This window comes from Nanorana parkeri, unplaced genomic scaffold, assembly GCF_000935625.1.
Source record: "Nanorana parkeri isolate BGI_ZX_2015 unplaced genomic scaffold, ASM93562v1 scaffold523, whole genome shotgun sequence".
Lineage (NCBI taxonomy): Eukaryota > Metazoa > Chordata > Amphibia > Anura > Dicroglossidae > Nanorana > Nanorana parkeri.
This window is the reverse complement of record NW_017306791.1, coordinates 160,522-174,924: the sequence shown is the minus strand read 5'-3', so window position 1 is coordinate 174,924 and position 14,403 is coordinate 160,522. Positions and strand designations below refer to the sequence as shown.

General features: G+C 40.8%; 1 protein-coding gene across 1 annotated transcript in view; it reads left to right on the top strand.

Annotated features, from left to right (window-relative positions):
* JAKMIP1 (janus kinase and microtubule interacting protein 1) overlaps positions 1-14,403 on the top strand; it is a 135,623-nt gene that overhangs the window by 71,912 nt on the left and 49,308 nt on the right. Inside the window, exons 9-11 of the mRNA XM_018561429.1 lie at positions 1,766-1,894; positions 8,863-8,991; positions 13,753-13,836. Of these exons, the coding sequence (XP_018416931.1) occupies positions 1,766-1,894; positions 8,863-8,991; positions 13,753-13,836 (342 nt within the window). The remainder of the gene's footprint in view (positions 1-1,765; positions 1,895-8,862; positions 8,992-13,752; positions 13,837-14,403) is intronic.

Genomic DNA, 14,403 nt, shown 5'->3' with positions numbered 1-14,403 from the left:
CACAAAGGAAGTCAAGGCAGAATAACTTTGCTTTGCCATACACTGTGATAGGAGGTCTGAACAGGAAGCCAAAAGCTATAAATTGCCCCTCGTATGTCAACGGATGTGGGTCCCAATCGTATCTATATCTAAATGGTGAAAAATGTCTAATATCTTGGGGTCACCAGCCGAATACATCTTATTAGTACTGACCCAGGGGGCAAATGCCACTCTGCCCTCCAACCCAGTCCTTCTCTGATAAAGAATCAATCCTTTTCTTAGGTGCTGCCAGCAATTCATATTTAGAGAGGTTTTTTTACAGTAAAAGTAGCAAAAGGTAATTCAAAACTCAATCATCCTTATCTCCTGAGGGCTTGTAATAAAGTCTCTGTATAAGGAAGTCAAGGCTTTGCGTGTAGTGTGAAGTCTGTACTGTTCTCATTTATTATTTTACTTGCTAGCTAATGACTTTTCCAGTTGTGGTAAGCTCATTATATCACATAGTACCGTGGGACAAAAGGGATACAGTTCCCAGAAGAATACAGAGAAGTGTTCCTTTAGAAGCAACTCTCTCTCCTTTTTCTTTTTCCTGCTGTCTTTTGCTTTCTGTTTTTGTTTTTCTATCCTGGTCTGCTTTTTATCTTGCTTGTTCACCATTGCTTCCTTTATAAATGTCCGTGTGAACAGTTCAAATGGTGCAGCTGCTATTGCTATGATACCCAAACATAACTGATATTCTGCTTTACCAGTTTATATGACATTCTGTGAAGAAAAATGATTCCCTTCTCTTCCCTTTTTTCTTTATCAGTGAGTATTTGAGCTTCTGGTAGATTTATTTCTGCTTACTGAAAAGGTTAAAAATGTCAACTCAATTACGTTTTGAAAGCCATCAAAACAAAAACCGTTAATGTTTGCCCTCTGGTATGGTTGAAGATTGCATATGAGGTCCTTGACATCCAACAGATGTCCCACCACTATTGTAAACTATGGTCATCTTTATACAGTTCTCGTGTTTTCCTCAACTTTAAGGAGTAATGTACAGTGCTTCAGTGAAAGAACATATAGAGCTACTATTGTAAAGTTCACCAGAAACTCATTTACACTTTTTTTAAATTAATTTTTTTGCTGTTCTGCATTTTTATAGAGGTATTTCATAGACAGGAGTTTTTTTTATATTATCGGTGTCAGATATCGCTGTCCAATTCAATTTGAAATTAAATACCTTATTAATCAGGAAACAAAGCATGTAAATGTGACCAGCAATAATATATATGTATTTATTTCGCTTATTGATCACAAATACTCTATCAAGACTTGTAGCATTTAACAGTTTCTTAAGAGCGCTTGAGTAATTTTGTCTAAAAGTTTGCCATAAAAATTACGAGGAGTTTGCTGACTCCGTTATGGAGAAACCTATGTGATGAACTTTACACCGAAAGGTGGGAACCCCTAAAACTTACAGATAGGTTGGAAGAGAGCCAGGAACTATGCATAGACCCCAAGAAACACAACAATCTAGCAGATGACTTGGCCCATCAGACTCCACTTCTTACTTTGATGCATTTTGTCACAAGATTTATAAATGATGATGTCTAGTCAGTAGGAATCTGTTTTTCGTATGTCTTTTTCTTGTAATATGGGGCAAAGGGCAGATAAAGGAATACAAATGAATTGGATGTTATAATTGTTTTTGAGTAATTATGGAATGGATTACTCTGGGGGGAACCATTTATTGTACAGCTGTTTTTTTCTTAGCAGCAGAATAACATCCATCTTTCTTATTTAGAGGCATGTTGTGGAGACGTTTTTTGGATTTGACGAAGACTCTGTTGATTCAGAAACCTCTTCGGTCACCTCCTATAATACTGATAAAACGGACAGGACACCCGCAACGCCTGAAGAAGATATTGAAGATGTAAGTTGTACTCAATTTTACACAATATTAGTGAGCCGTTTTTGTAGGATTTATCTAGAAGTGAGATCTAATATGGCTTTTCCGTTTTTTTTTTTATTTGCTGTTCGTATTTTTTTTATATATACTGCATATATATGCTATATGGTCAATAGTATGTGGACACGATATTGACTTCCTGTGTTAACAGTGCACTGTACAGTACAAAGTACCATTCACACTACAGCAGACAGACATTTTAGTGCTCTTTGAAAATTGCGAGAGCAGTCTGGGAAGACCCTTTTTTGTTAATGACTGTGCTTTGTTTGTGTGGAAGAACTCAGGTGGCCTGTCTGTCCTTGCATATGGTGGCTACATTTCTTTTACTCATTTAATGCTAAGTACATTGCTGCTCATAAAACAGCATAATGCCTGTTGAACTTGCCACATATCCAGTGTGCTTGTAATGTTCTGTATACTGAACTGAAATCTCAAACAATGCTATTGGCTCTCACTAGTTCCCTTCTGTGAACTACCCTCCCCCCCCCCCATGTTTTGCAAACAAGGAGATGGGTTGGGGTTCGTAGTCCAAATCAGAAGAGGATGGAGGTGTTAGTAGTCCAAATCAGGAGAAAATTAGGCTGCCATAGCAAAAAGATGGTGGGGGTTGGTGGGGGGCTGTACCACATCTATGTCCATGGTTTTGGAATAGGATTTCCAACAAGCCGATATATGTCTGATGGTCAGATGTGCACAAACATCTGCTCATATGGTGTAAGTGTAGATCATCCCTTTAGTGACTATCTCTGTCTAACACATTTATTGCAAACATATAGGGCAGTTGTGGACAGCCATTTAGGATCTGTTTGAGCCCCAACTGCATCAAGATGTGCCTTTTGTTCCCTTCCGTGAACTCCCCTCCCCCCCCCCCTATGTTATGCAAACAAGGAGATGGGTTGGTGTTCGTAGTCCAAATCAGAAGAGGATGGAGGTGTTAGTAGTCCAAATCAGGAGAAAATTAGGCTGCCATAGCAAAAAGATGGTGGGGGTTGGTGGGGGGCTGTACCACATCTATGTCCATGGTTTTGGAATAGGATTTCCAACAAGCCGATATATGTCTGATGGTCAGATGTGCACAAACATCTGCTCATATGGTGTAAGTGTAGATCATCCCTTTAGTGACTATCTCTGTCTAACACATTTATTGCAAACATATAGGGCAGTTGTGGACAGCCATTTAGGATCTGTTTGAGCCCCAACTGCATCAAGATGTGCCTGAAGCTGCAAGCCCCCTGTCAGCTAGTTTTTTTTGTTAACAATTCCATGTAGTGGGCCCTCTGTGTGCTGGTGTTCTTGTGTTTTTTCTTTTTTAAGCCCATGTCCTGTGATGCCAAGTGCCCTTAGTCTGGTCATAGATGGGGCAGATATTGCAATTGATGGTTAAACCTGTGTACTTTTCCATGCTCATATCACATCACTGGATCCTGGCTTGGCCTCATTGACTTCAGTGGCATGGCTACAGTAAATGTACATTTGTTCCCTTTTCTCCATAGTTAAGGAAATGATCCAGCTGTATGGCGGAACATGCCCAAAAGAAACATATAACAATCTCTAGGTAAAGTGTATGTATAGCCAAAGTCTTAGATTAGGAAAGGATTAGAACCCCATCATGTTTTTATTGCCCTCCTGAGATTTTGTTGCTGGGGACATTCACCTTCTTCAATTTTCCTTGAGACAGAAGAAGATGGAAAATACAACATTTTAGAGTTGTCGTCAAAGAGCTTAAGGTAAATCTTCTACTGGGGACAACTGTTTGAGGCAAATTCCCCTCACTTTGGGGAGACCTTCTCTCACTTCCTGTTGTGTCTCTGAAACAGGAAGAGAGGACAAATCTCCCAAATTAGACACAGAGCAAAGAATAAACTCAGGATTTAACCCTTCACTACTCTATCCACAAAACATTGTTTTAGTTATACAGTCATAAGGAATACTTTACTATGAAGCTCTGCAGGCTCTGAAAATACATTATAGGAAACCAAGAGGTTGTACTGCTTTCATTATTTAGGGGCAACCTGATACTTGATAAACTGAGAAACAGTAAAGCCTCTGTGCCACACTACTAACCCAGAAGCATAGACTGCCCATGTATTAAAGCTGAACTCTGGGAAAACATTATTTTACTCATAGCAAAAGTAAAGTTACCTCTAATAATGAGTATAGCAGTATGAATTCTGCTTACTTTAAAAATCATACCGAAGCCGGACACTATTCCCAGCGATTTATCATCTGGTGCGGCAAGGATAACGGATGCGTTGGCAACAGCGATGGGCTCCAGTTGCATACCCTCCTCCTTCTACCCCTAATGCATTAACAAAAAGCCTATTTTTTCACACAATACAAGGCATTCTGTGACTAGGCGAGCTGAGAAGAGGGGTGGGTATATGACTGCATCTCTCCTTGCTCACCTCTTAGAACACCTCTATGAAATAATACAAGGCATTCTGTGACTAGGCGAGCTGAGAAGAGGGGCAGGTATATGACTGCATCTCTCTTGCTCACCTCTATGAAATAATACAAGGCTTTTTGTGAATGGGCGAGCGAGAAGTATGTGACTGGAGCCCTTCGCTGTTACAGCCGCAACTCTCATCCCTACAGCGCTGGAAATGCAACGCTGTGAGTAGTATCCGTAGTATGATTTTTCTAGTAAGCAGCATTTATCATTTGGATACTATACTCATTATTGGGGGTAATCTAATTTACTTGTGCTGTTTCTAAAATATATTATTTTCTCAGGGTTCAGCTTTGAAAAAATATGGCTGGTCCAATGTTTAAAGCTGGAGATAAAAACTATTTTGTTAATCACATGATCCAACATTAATCGGCCTAACACCGATCATGTACTGTATCTAAAAGCTGTATTTTACAGGTTTTTGTAGCCTTCATATAGATTTATGTACTCCACTATTAAACTTATTTATGTGACTAGAAGAAAGTAACTGTAACGTTAAGGAGAAAGCCAACCCATCCTGCCATACTTAAAGGGGAATTCCACTTTCCCAGGTGAATTAGGGAAAAGGTTATTACCCCCGTCAATCTGCTCCCTTTCCACTGCTCTCTTGCATCCTTGTGCATCTTTTGAACGAACCCTGCTTCCCCTCTACGGCTGCCAGTGTACACAGCATCGCAGCTCTGAGCTATGTATTCCAAATTCTGCTTTCAAATGGCGAGCACTCATCGGTCACTGCTGTCACCTGACTGTGCTGACCAATGATAAGCACTTCTGACTGCGCTGACCAGTGAGAAGCGCTTCTTAGCAAGAAGCGTTTTTCAGTGGTCAGTGTGGTCAGGTGACCGCGCGCTGACCTGTAAATGCTCTCCATTTGCTAGCGTAATTTCAAATACATAGTGCAGGGCTGCGATGTTATGAAGGGACTGTACGCCGGGAGCCGCGGAACGGAAGCAGCGTTCATTCAAATGTAAGGACATCAAAAGAGGGAGAGGGGGTAGATTGGTGGGGGTAATTCCATCTTCCCAAATTGGCCTAGGGAAGTGGAACTACCCTTTAACCTAAAACTAATTTCATTGGGACTACTATATGTGGGTACCATGTTGAAATTAAAACAATGTCCACTCTAAAATACAGCATAACATCCAGAAGACAAATGGCTTGTACACTAGAAGAACCATATAACATAGGTAATTGCCTCCCCCGAGGTTACATCATATCATAGAATCACAGTCACAATGACTCTGAAGATGGGAACCAAGATACTATTAAATTAGTTTAAATATATTCTCTGCAGGCTTCAGGCTGCTGCTATGCATGCAGTTTTCAGTAGTTTATTTCAGGGATTTAAATCTCTTGTGATCAATAACTTTGATTTCTTTGGCACACGACATAGAGGAAATGAATCTGCAAAAAAGAGAATGCTCAACCTCATGAAATGAGGCAATACTGCAATGAATAAAGTGTTATTGCTGGAAGCTTAGAAAGAAAAACAAAACATTAGAATGGTTAATTCCTTGTTAATTGCTCATCTATTCACATTTCCCACTGGTTTCAAGCAACTCTGATATAAAATATAATGTGTAGTCACAAGTTAAGGTATTCGTTGACACTCCCAAATTAGCTACCTCTTATTTGTTTTTCCTGCACATTTGTGGGTGGGCAGCTTAACCCTTTATACTGCCATAGGTGTAAGCACTACGTCTGTGGCAGTGCTGCCCTATAAAATGAATCATGTCTGCTATAGCAGCCAGGAGTCCATTTTCTTTCATTCAGCCAACTGCCAACGATGTGGTTTCATTCAGCCAACTATTTGGTTTCATTCAGCCAACTATGTGGTGGAGGTGATTTAACTTCCAGGAGCCCTGGTGCATGCCACCCCCTACCCCCCGCCATGTATCCCAGGCTCCGCTGCCCCTCCTGCAGGCCCAGGACGGCCATGGCGGGTGTCAGCAGCTACAAGGGAGGGAGACCTATGACCATCCCTTCACTTATCTTCCTTCCATTCAATGAACCCGGAAGCGAAGTAGATTTAGTCACTTCCGGGTGCTGAGCTGTCATTCCCTGGCCTCTGTGAGATGAAGTATACCTGAGGAATCTTAGGACCTGTGGATACCTGGGCAGTTCCCCTACTACCATTCCTTGTTTTTCTTTTTGGCTTCTACACAACAAATACTTTTTTGAGTGCATTCATTTTATTCACTATTTCACATTAAAGTTTTTTGAACTACTACACTATGCCAGTGAGCTTCTGTGGTCTTGTTTTCAGGATTCAGAAAGGGCACTGAAATGCCCGTTTTGAATTCTGATATTCACATAGAATTAATTTGGGATACTTTATATAATTTCTACCAAGCTTGAATTCGCTTTTAAATATTAAGTTTAACAAACATGTTTGTGTAAACTTCAAAGAATGTAGCTTGTTGATTCATAAGGGGCTAGTTCAAACCAACAAGTATTTCCACTGTGTATGGAATCCTCAGTGCAGCTCCGTGACAGTGAATGTACCCATCCCACGTCATATAAAAACTAATCCTAAATTAGGGAATTTATCTGAAAACAGAAAATTAGATTTCATTTATTATGTATGGTCTTGTGAGGTGCAAATCATATTGTAGCAACATATGAGATTACTAAACAGGATGATGGCTAGGGCTGCATTTTTATCACTGCAACCTGGAGGCACACAAGCTTTGGTGCTTCAAGTAGCACCCCCGCCTATTTTCACAAGACATTTCCTTTCTTTCCTGGTTCTAACGTGGCTTTTATAAATTCTGATAATCTGTAAATAACTTTGCATGATATGACTATTCCTATTAATCATGAGAAAAATAGGTGTGGTCAGTAATAATACCTGCTTTTTGCCTCTGCTGCATATAGGCCCATGCCTCTATTTTTCTAAAAAAATTAGTAAAACCAAGGAATCCAACCCAGAATATTAATCTGTTTTTACTGAACAAGAATATTCTGTATACAAACTATTTACAGTCACAGGAAAACAATACAAGACATAATGAGAGCTACGAACATATATACACACACACACACACACACACACACACACACACACAATCTACCCTTTCCTAGCAAATGCAATATTCTGTATGCAGTTGGTAAGTCACTTAACTTACTTTATAGCTGGTCCACAATTTCCTGTGCGGAGTATACTTCAGGCATTGAAACAATTGTAGGGAAATAGGTTCTTGATCTTGGCAGTCTTGCTCTTTCTCGTAGTGAAGCTTCAGAGTTCTCCACCTTCAGCTTAAGTTGGAAGCCTTTTCATCTTGGAAACTTTGTAGCCATTTCAACTTGGATTCTACATCAGTTTGTAATGGAAGCATGTGTGCCTGCAAACTCTAGATAGGCAGCAAAGTATCGTAAATTACACAGGTCAACTACACTGCCGGGCCAAAAAAAAAGTCACCACCAGTCACATTTAGCTAAACAAATATGTAAGAGCCTTCTAATGGATGACTGCTACAATAATTAATATGTTTCATCTGGCAACAAGTTATTTAATCCTAACTGATGCAGTGCATATCTTCTTATTTCTTAAACAACCAAAATAAATATTCTGTGGTTGTGGAAAAGATTTTACTGTTTCAGAAGGGTCAGATTTGTGATTGGTCTTTAGTTTTGTGCCTAGCGTCCTTCTCCTGCAGGTGGCGATATTACCTACCATTCAGGATCTACGATCTGTTGCCTGTGTCCTTCAATGAACGGAGAGAAAAGGATTTTACGGTGAGTACAAAAATCCTATTTTTCACACATAGATTGGCCACCACAGAGTCCAGACCATAACCCCATTGAGAATCTCTGGGATGTGCTGGAGAAGACTTTACGCAGTGGTCCGACTCTCCCATCATCACTACAAGATCTTGGGGAAAAATGAAGGTGACTCTGTATGGAAATAAATGTTGTCACATAGCATAATTTTATTGAAACGATGCCGCAGCAAATGTGTGCCGTAATCAAAGCTAAAAGAGATCCAGTGAAACATTGGAGGGTGTGACTTTATATTTGGACAGGCAGTGTATGTCAAACTGTCAAGCTATTGTTGATTCTTATTGACACAGCTGCTATAAAGCTTGGGTCCATTGTTTGACCAAGAGCGCCTCTGTATTTATTGGGAAAGGTAAAAATGTGTACTCTCTAGGCAGACTGTTTACAGTACACTCAAAAATACCAAACTGTCTTATTTTCCCATTTACAGGGCAGCACATAAGTGGCCTTGTGCAAACATTCGCTTGATGTAATAATAGCATGTTAAAGAGACGGTACTACTGGAAATTGAAGATTTGTTTTCCTTTAAAAAAACAACAGGAACCTGTGCCTGAAAATCACATGTAGCTGCAATATATATGCTGATACAGCATGCTGTGCCTACTGGTGAATCTGGCCCTAATGATAATGAAGAAAAAGTGAAGCATTTTCAAGTCGGGAACCTGTAAATAAAATGTTAAAATGTTCCTGTTTTCTTTTTAAGAGCACCCCTAAAGAGGAGGCTGATTTAAGGTTTCGTCAGCTGACCCGCGAGTACCAGGCCCTGCAGAGAGCCTATGCCTTACTGCAAGAGCAAGTAGGGGGAACCCTGGATGCAGAAAGAGAAGCAAGGGTATGTTGGTCAGACGGAACACACTTACATTTTCTATTTCTGAATTATTAAATGCTTATATCTGGTTTTTAATAGATCAACTGTTCTGTTTTAGGAACAGTTGATCTATTAAAGCAAACTTGTTACGTAAACAAATGCAGTCAAAGTAATCCCATAAAAGACACTTCATACTTGCCCGTCCTGGTGCCCATTTGTAGAATCTTTTTTTCTGCTGTTGTGCAAAGTCACCCGAAGGACCTTCCCAATTGATACACTTTTGGGTGTGTCAAAAACTTACGTCCCTTGAGGTTCTTGCTGGTTCCTCCGATAGGCGCCATAATTACTACAGGACACAGATACTTTGTGCACAGCAGCGGAGAGAAGATTGTAGAAATGGATGCTGTGAAGGGTTCTAATGAAGTGTCATCTTATACAGGAGCATTTTTTATGTCCTTCAAAGGGGATTTCCAGGAAATACTGTACCTGCCTCCCACAGCGGACATACTGCAACTGAATATTGATTGCAGTGCTTGTAGGAAGGGTCTGATAACTGAAATGCAGATGTGTTGTAAACTGGAAATCCTTCTTAATGTAACAAATCTGGAAATTAGTTAAACGTGATTAAAAAATACAGAGGTTATCTTCAGTGAAAGTTGTAATCTGTAAATGAGGTCCTTCAACCTTTATTGTAACTAGTTTCACCCAACGCTCCTGCCTTCCAGTATTCCCTATGGCTCAATTTAAAGAGGAGGTTCACTAGTTGTGGTTGGGGGAAGTAAACTGACTTTACAGGAAAAGTTGGGCTTTACATACTGTTACAGGCAGCTGCTGTTACCTATCGGTCATTTTGATGTGACTTTCGCTGAATGACATCTGTTGTAGCTTTTTTTTAGGAATACATACTATAGTTGTTTTGATGATGCAATCAAAGCTTACATTTAAAAAAATCCCATTTTAGTAGTAAGTTCTGTTTTCCACCTGCTCATCACTTTCATTACCCACCACCCGGCTTCTTGATTGCCAGGGAAGCCGACTTCATTCTTATTGGCCGGCTCGATGCTGATTGGCTGGGAAGCCAGCTTCCTAGCCAATTGGCATCGAGGCCAGCCAAAACATATCTGGCAATATGGGGACACAACCCCCAGTTTCCCGGCTCCATGTTCCCTCTTGGCACTGCCAGTCAGAGGAAATCTCCCTCTGACCGGATGTTCCACTATCGGGAAAGGTATCGGAGCATTTGGGCGAGTAAGAGTACTTGCCCAAATACTCGGTATCGGTCCCGATACTAGTATCAATGCATCCCTAACAGCTACGCATTAATGTTTCAGAAAAGTTATACCTACTTATCATAAGAAAGCAGCACTTGAGTTTGTCAGTGACTTCGCCTGGGATGAAATTATGTCATCAGTCTGCTGCAGGTAGGAGGAAGCATTTGCTTGGTCTCCTCTTCCCCAGTGATCAGGCTGCAACGTTGCAACCTGGTAGAGGGTCGTAAGGTGAGAGGCTGCAGCAGGGTCTGATCAGTGTCAGACATTTGTGAACATATCCAAGTACTGCAGAGGCAGCAGGATTTACATGATTGTGTCGTCTCAGAGCCAACATCAGGAAGGAAGTAGATGCTGACCCTGGAAGTTGCCTGAATAAAGATGGCACCGTCCTTCTGCAGATGAAAGCATTTACAGATGGAGTACTGTGGTTAGGGTCGAACCTTTAGTGGGCAGCATGAGGTGGTCTTATTGGGTCACAGCTGCTGCCCCCTTTCTGGCAAGAATGTCCCAGTTTGCTAAGAGCTCTTCGCAACCTGTGATGCTCTGTCTAACATTTCGCCCAGCTCACTGATGTCACTGGTTGCCAGGAGCTGAGTTGCCAGGAGCCATCTAGCTCCTAGCAACCAGTGATGACAGTGATGAGCTGGGCAGGACACTGGACACCATGCAACCGCCCCCATAATGTGCAGCGCCACAGACCCCTCAACACCCTCCACCCCATTAACCTGAGTCACCAACCAGCCAACAAATCCACACCCCTGTAATGTGCAATGCCACCCCTCCACCAGGACGCCCCTGACTGTGATCCATGTAATACATACAAGGGTTACACTTACACGTTACTTGGCAAGTGCACACATATCGTGGCAACATATACAGTATCTGCTGCTATGTCCTCTTTGATTTTACTAAATTCAGCTCAATGCTTGAAACCATATCTGGACTGTAGCCAGCCACTTAATTTCAGCAACATGAAGACCTGAACTCCCCATTCATTGAAATGTTCAGACAGAAATTTCAGGTTGTCAGAGCTATGAAAAGACTTACCTCTTCCCTCCATAATCCTCTAATCAACAAAGTATGGGGGTCAGTATTCTTCCACTTAAAGGTGTTGTTTGGCCTCGGCCTGTTTTCATTTATAACTGATATAAAGACTTCTCTTTTTCCTCCTCCCTTACTCATTTTCTCCTATTTACTTACGCCCAATCTTACATGTCCTAAAGTAACACTAAACTCAAGAGCTAAATCTTATAAAATACATTCAAGTACCTTTAAATATTAACAAAAAATGTATCTTATTTGTGTATCACTCGGCTGTAGATCCCTAAATAATCTCTGAATTGGCGCGGACACTGTCCTTCCTTCTGGAGGGTGGCGACTTTTGTTCCCCATGGTGCCTGTGTGTGTTGTAAAGTAGTCACTGCTCCAAGCTCACTCCTGCCATGGACAACAATCCCCATACAAATTCGTAATCTAAACATGAGCTTGTAGCTTTGACTACTTTACAAGCCAAACAGGGACCATGGGGAAGAAAAGTAGCCCCCCTCCAGAAGGAAGGACAGTGTCAGCATTAATTCAGAGATGATTTGAGGATCTACAGCCGAGTTATACACAAATAAGATACATTGTTGTTAATAGTTAAGGTGCTTGAATGTATTTTTTAGATTTAACTCCTGAGTTTAGTGTCAGTGTATTGCAATAACCTAAACACCATTAGTTATAGACTTCTACAATATGTGATAACTTTCCCTAACCGGATGTGACATGTTGTAAACCAAAACTAAGTTACAAATATTATGTATTTGGAGACCCAAGATTTACTTGTTACAGAAGTCTTAAAGATTTACTTTTTAAATATGGAATTGTGTGAACAGTAGACTATAAAGATTATAACTTCAGTGCAAATTAGCTAACTAAACGTGAGATTGTAGTCCATCACAGGAGTGAGCTTGGAGCGGTGACTACTTAACAACTCACACAGGGATCATGGAGAACAGAAGTAGTCACCCATACAGTTAAGGTACTTGAATGCATTTTTAAGATTTAACTCCTGAGTTTAATGTCATTTTAACTCATCAGCAGTATTTGCTGGCTTGGATTAGTAGCTCACTGAACTTTGATTAAGGTTGAAAAAACACTAATCCCCATCAGGTTCAACCTCTTACAAGCCTTGAAGCTTTGGCCCAGAGAAAGTATATTCGGGTCAATACTTTTTCCCATTTTTTTTTGTAAAATTAGGTACCTCGGCTTATATTCGGGACGGCTTATACTCGAGTATATACGGTATTTTAAAACAGACTCAAAAATCCAATTCTACCAATGCATCCCTCTATGTATAATGATTAATAATAACATAGACATGTCAGATGTAAAATGCTGTGATTTTGAATACTTACACTTGCAGAGCATTCACTTCCTGCCGAACATCCGGCTCAATCCACTGGCTCATCCACTGTGCACATCCATGTGAATGAGGCCAAGATAACATTATGGCATTGCCAGTACTGACTTGTTAAAGGCCCATGCACACAGGCATATCAATGTGCCTCCATAGCAATGTATGGACACAAAAACCCTGTACTCAGGTGTACGCCTGCAAGCATTGGTGTTTGCACACAAACAGAGGTATGTTTCCAAATGTAAATGTTTAACGTTCGGAAACGTACCCCTGCGCAAAGACTGGTGTTAGTGTTTGCGAGTGTACACCTCAGTAGAGCATTTTCTGTCCATACAATGCTATGGATAGAAAACTGCTGCGGCTTCTGGCAACCACAGATACAGGCATACTTTAGGATCTATGGAGCTACACCTGTATTTGCTCTGTGTGCACATGAGCCGCAAGAAGTTGCAGTCTTTGGGCCTGTCATTCATATCCTGGCATCACTGCTGGATGGATCAGTTTCCCAGAATAAGCCATGCATGTCAGGTAGGGATGCACCGATACAAGTTCAGATACCAGCGCCGATACTTGGCATTTTTATGAGAACTACCAGGGTTGCAGCTGGGACCTGGCTCTGGCGCTCCACCACTGTCATGAAATCATTAGTCTGTATTGTTTTAGAAAAACTATCACAAGACAATAAACAAAAATGTATCAGTACTTGTGTCTGCAAGTACTTGGACAAGTATCAGTACTTATACTTGCAAAAATTGTATCAGTGCATCCCTTATATATATTTATAAAAACAATCGTACATTAAAACAGAGATGTACAAATCCCAGGAGCTCCGTGTGCTCCTTACAAATGACAGCTGCCTCCTAATTTTTTAATTTTTCTCTAGTCTAGTAGCTGGAAAAGTATCGGTACTTGTACCGAGTACAGTACTTGGTATCGGTGCGTGCGTGTTTTAGGTCAGTGACCCACTAGGCAAAAGCCTGAAGCTAGAATAAGAATGATAGGATAGAAAAGTTAGCAATAGCAGCTCCTATATTTGTTTCCAGATTTCCTTCAATGTCCTCATCAGTTGTGTGTATTTGAATTCATTGTTCAATGATTGCTTCTCATCCTCTGTAGACTCGGGAACAACTCCAGGCTGATCTGCTTCGATGTCAGGCCCAAATTGAAGACTTGGAGAAATCTCTGTGTGAGCAAGGACAGGTAAAGCTTCCACAGAAGCCTCTCCATAAGCCCTTGTCTGTTCTGCTCGGCAGTGTGCTTTCTGCTCTCATAGCTTGGTGGTGGGCTTTGTATTTGTAACAATGGTGACTTGCTTGCTTGCTTTGCCTTCTTTCAATAAAAGGCAGCTGTGTAACAGTATGGACATTATTTCATCTGATCCTGAGATCCATTAGTTAACAATATACAATAACAGGATAGGTAAAATAACCCTGCAAATATAGTGACTACTATATATAAAATGCATATAAAATTGTACTAACAAATCAGAAGTTTATTTATTGCTGATAAATAGGGACAAAATAGGGACATTTAATTCGTTGCCATGAGTTACTGTATATGTATATTTGTGATACATGAAGGGGCCACAACCTACCTATTTTGAGCCTCAATTCTTTTTCAGCCATGCATTGCTAAAGTTTGCCAGGTTACCTACTTTTGTTGGTAATCCAATGATCTGGGAACCCCTGCTTCTCATACTGGAGAGGAATTCTGAGACACACCCACTACAGGCTTTTTGATGTCTGCAGAAAGCCTCATGTTAAAAAA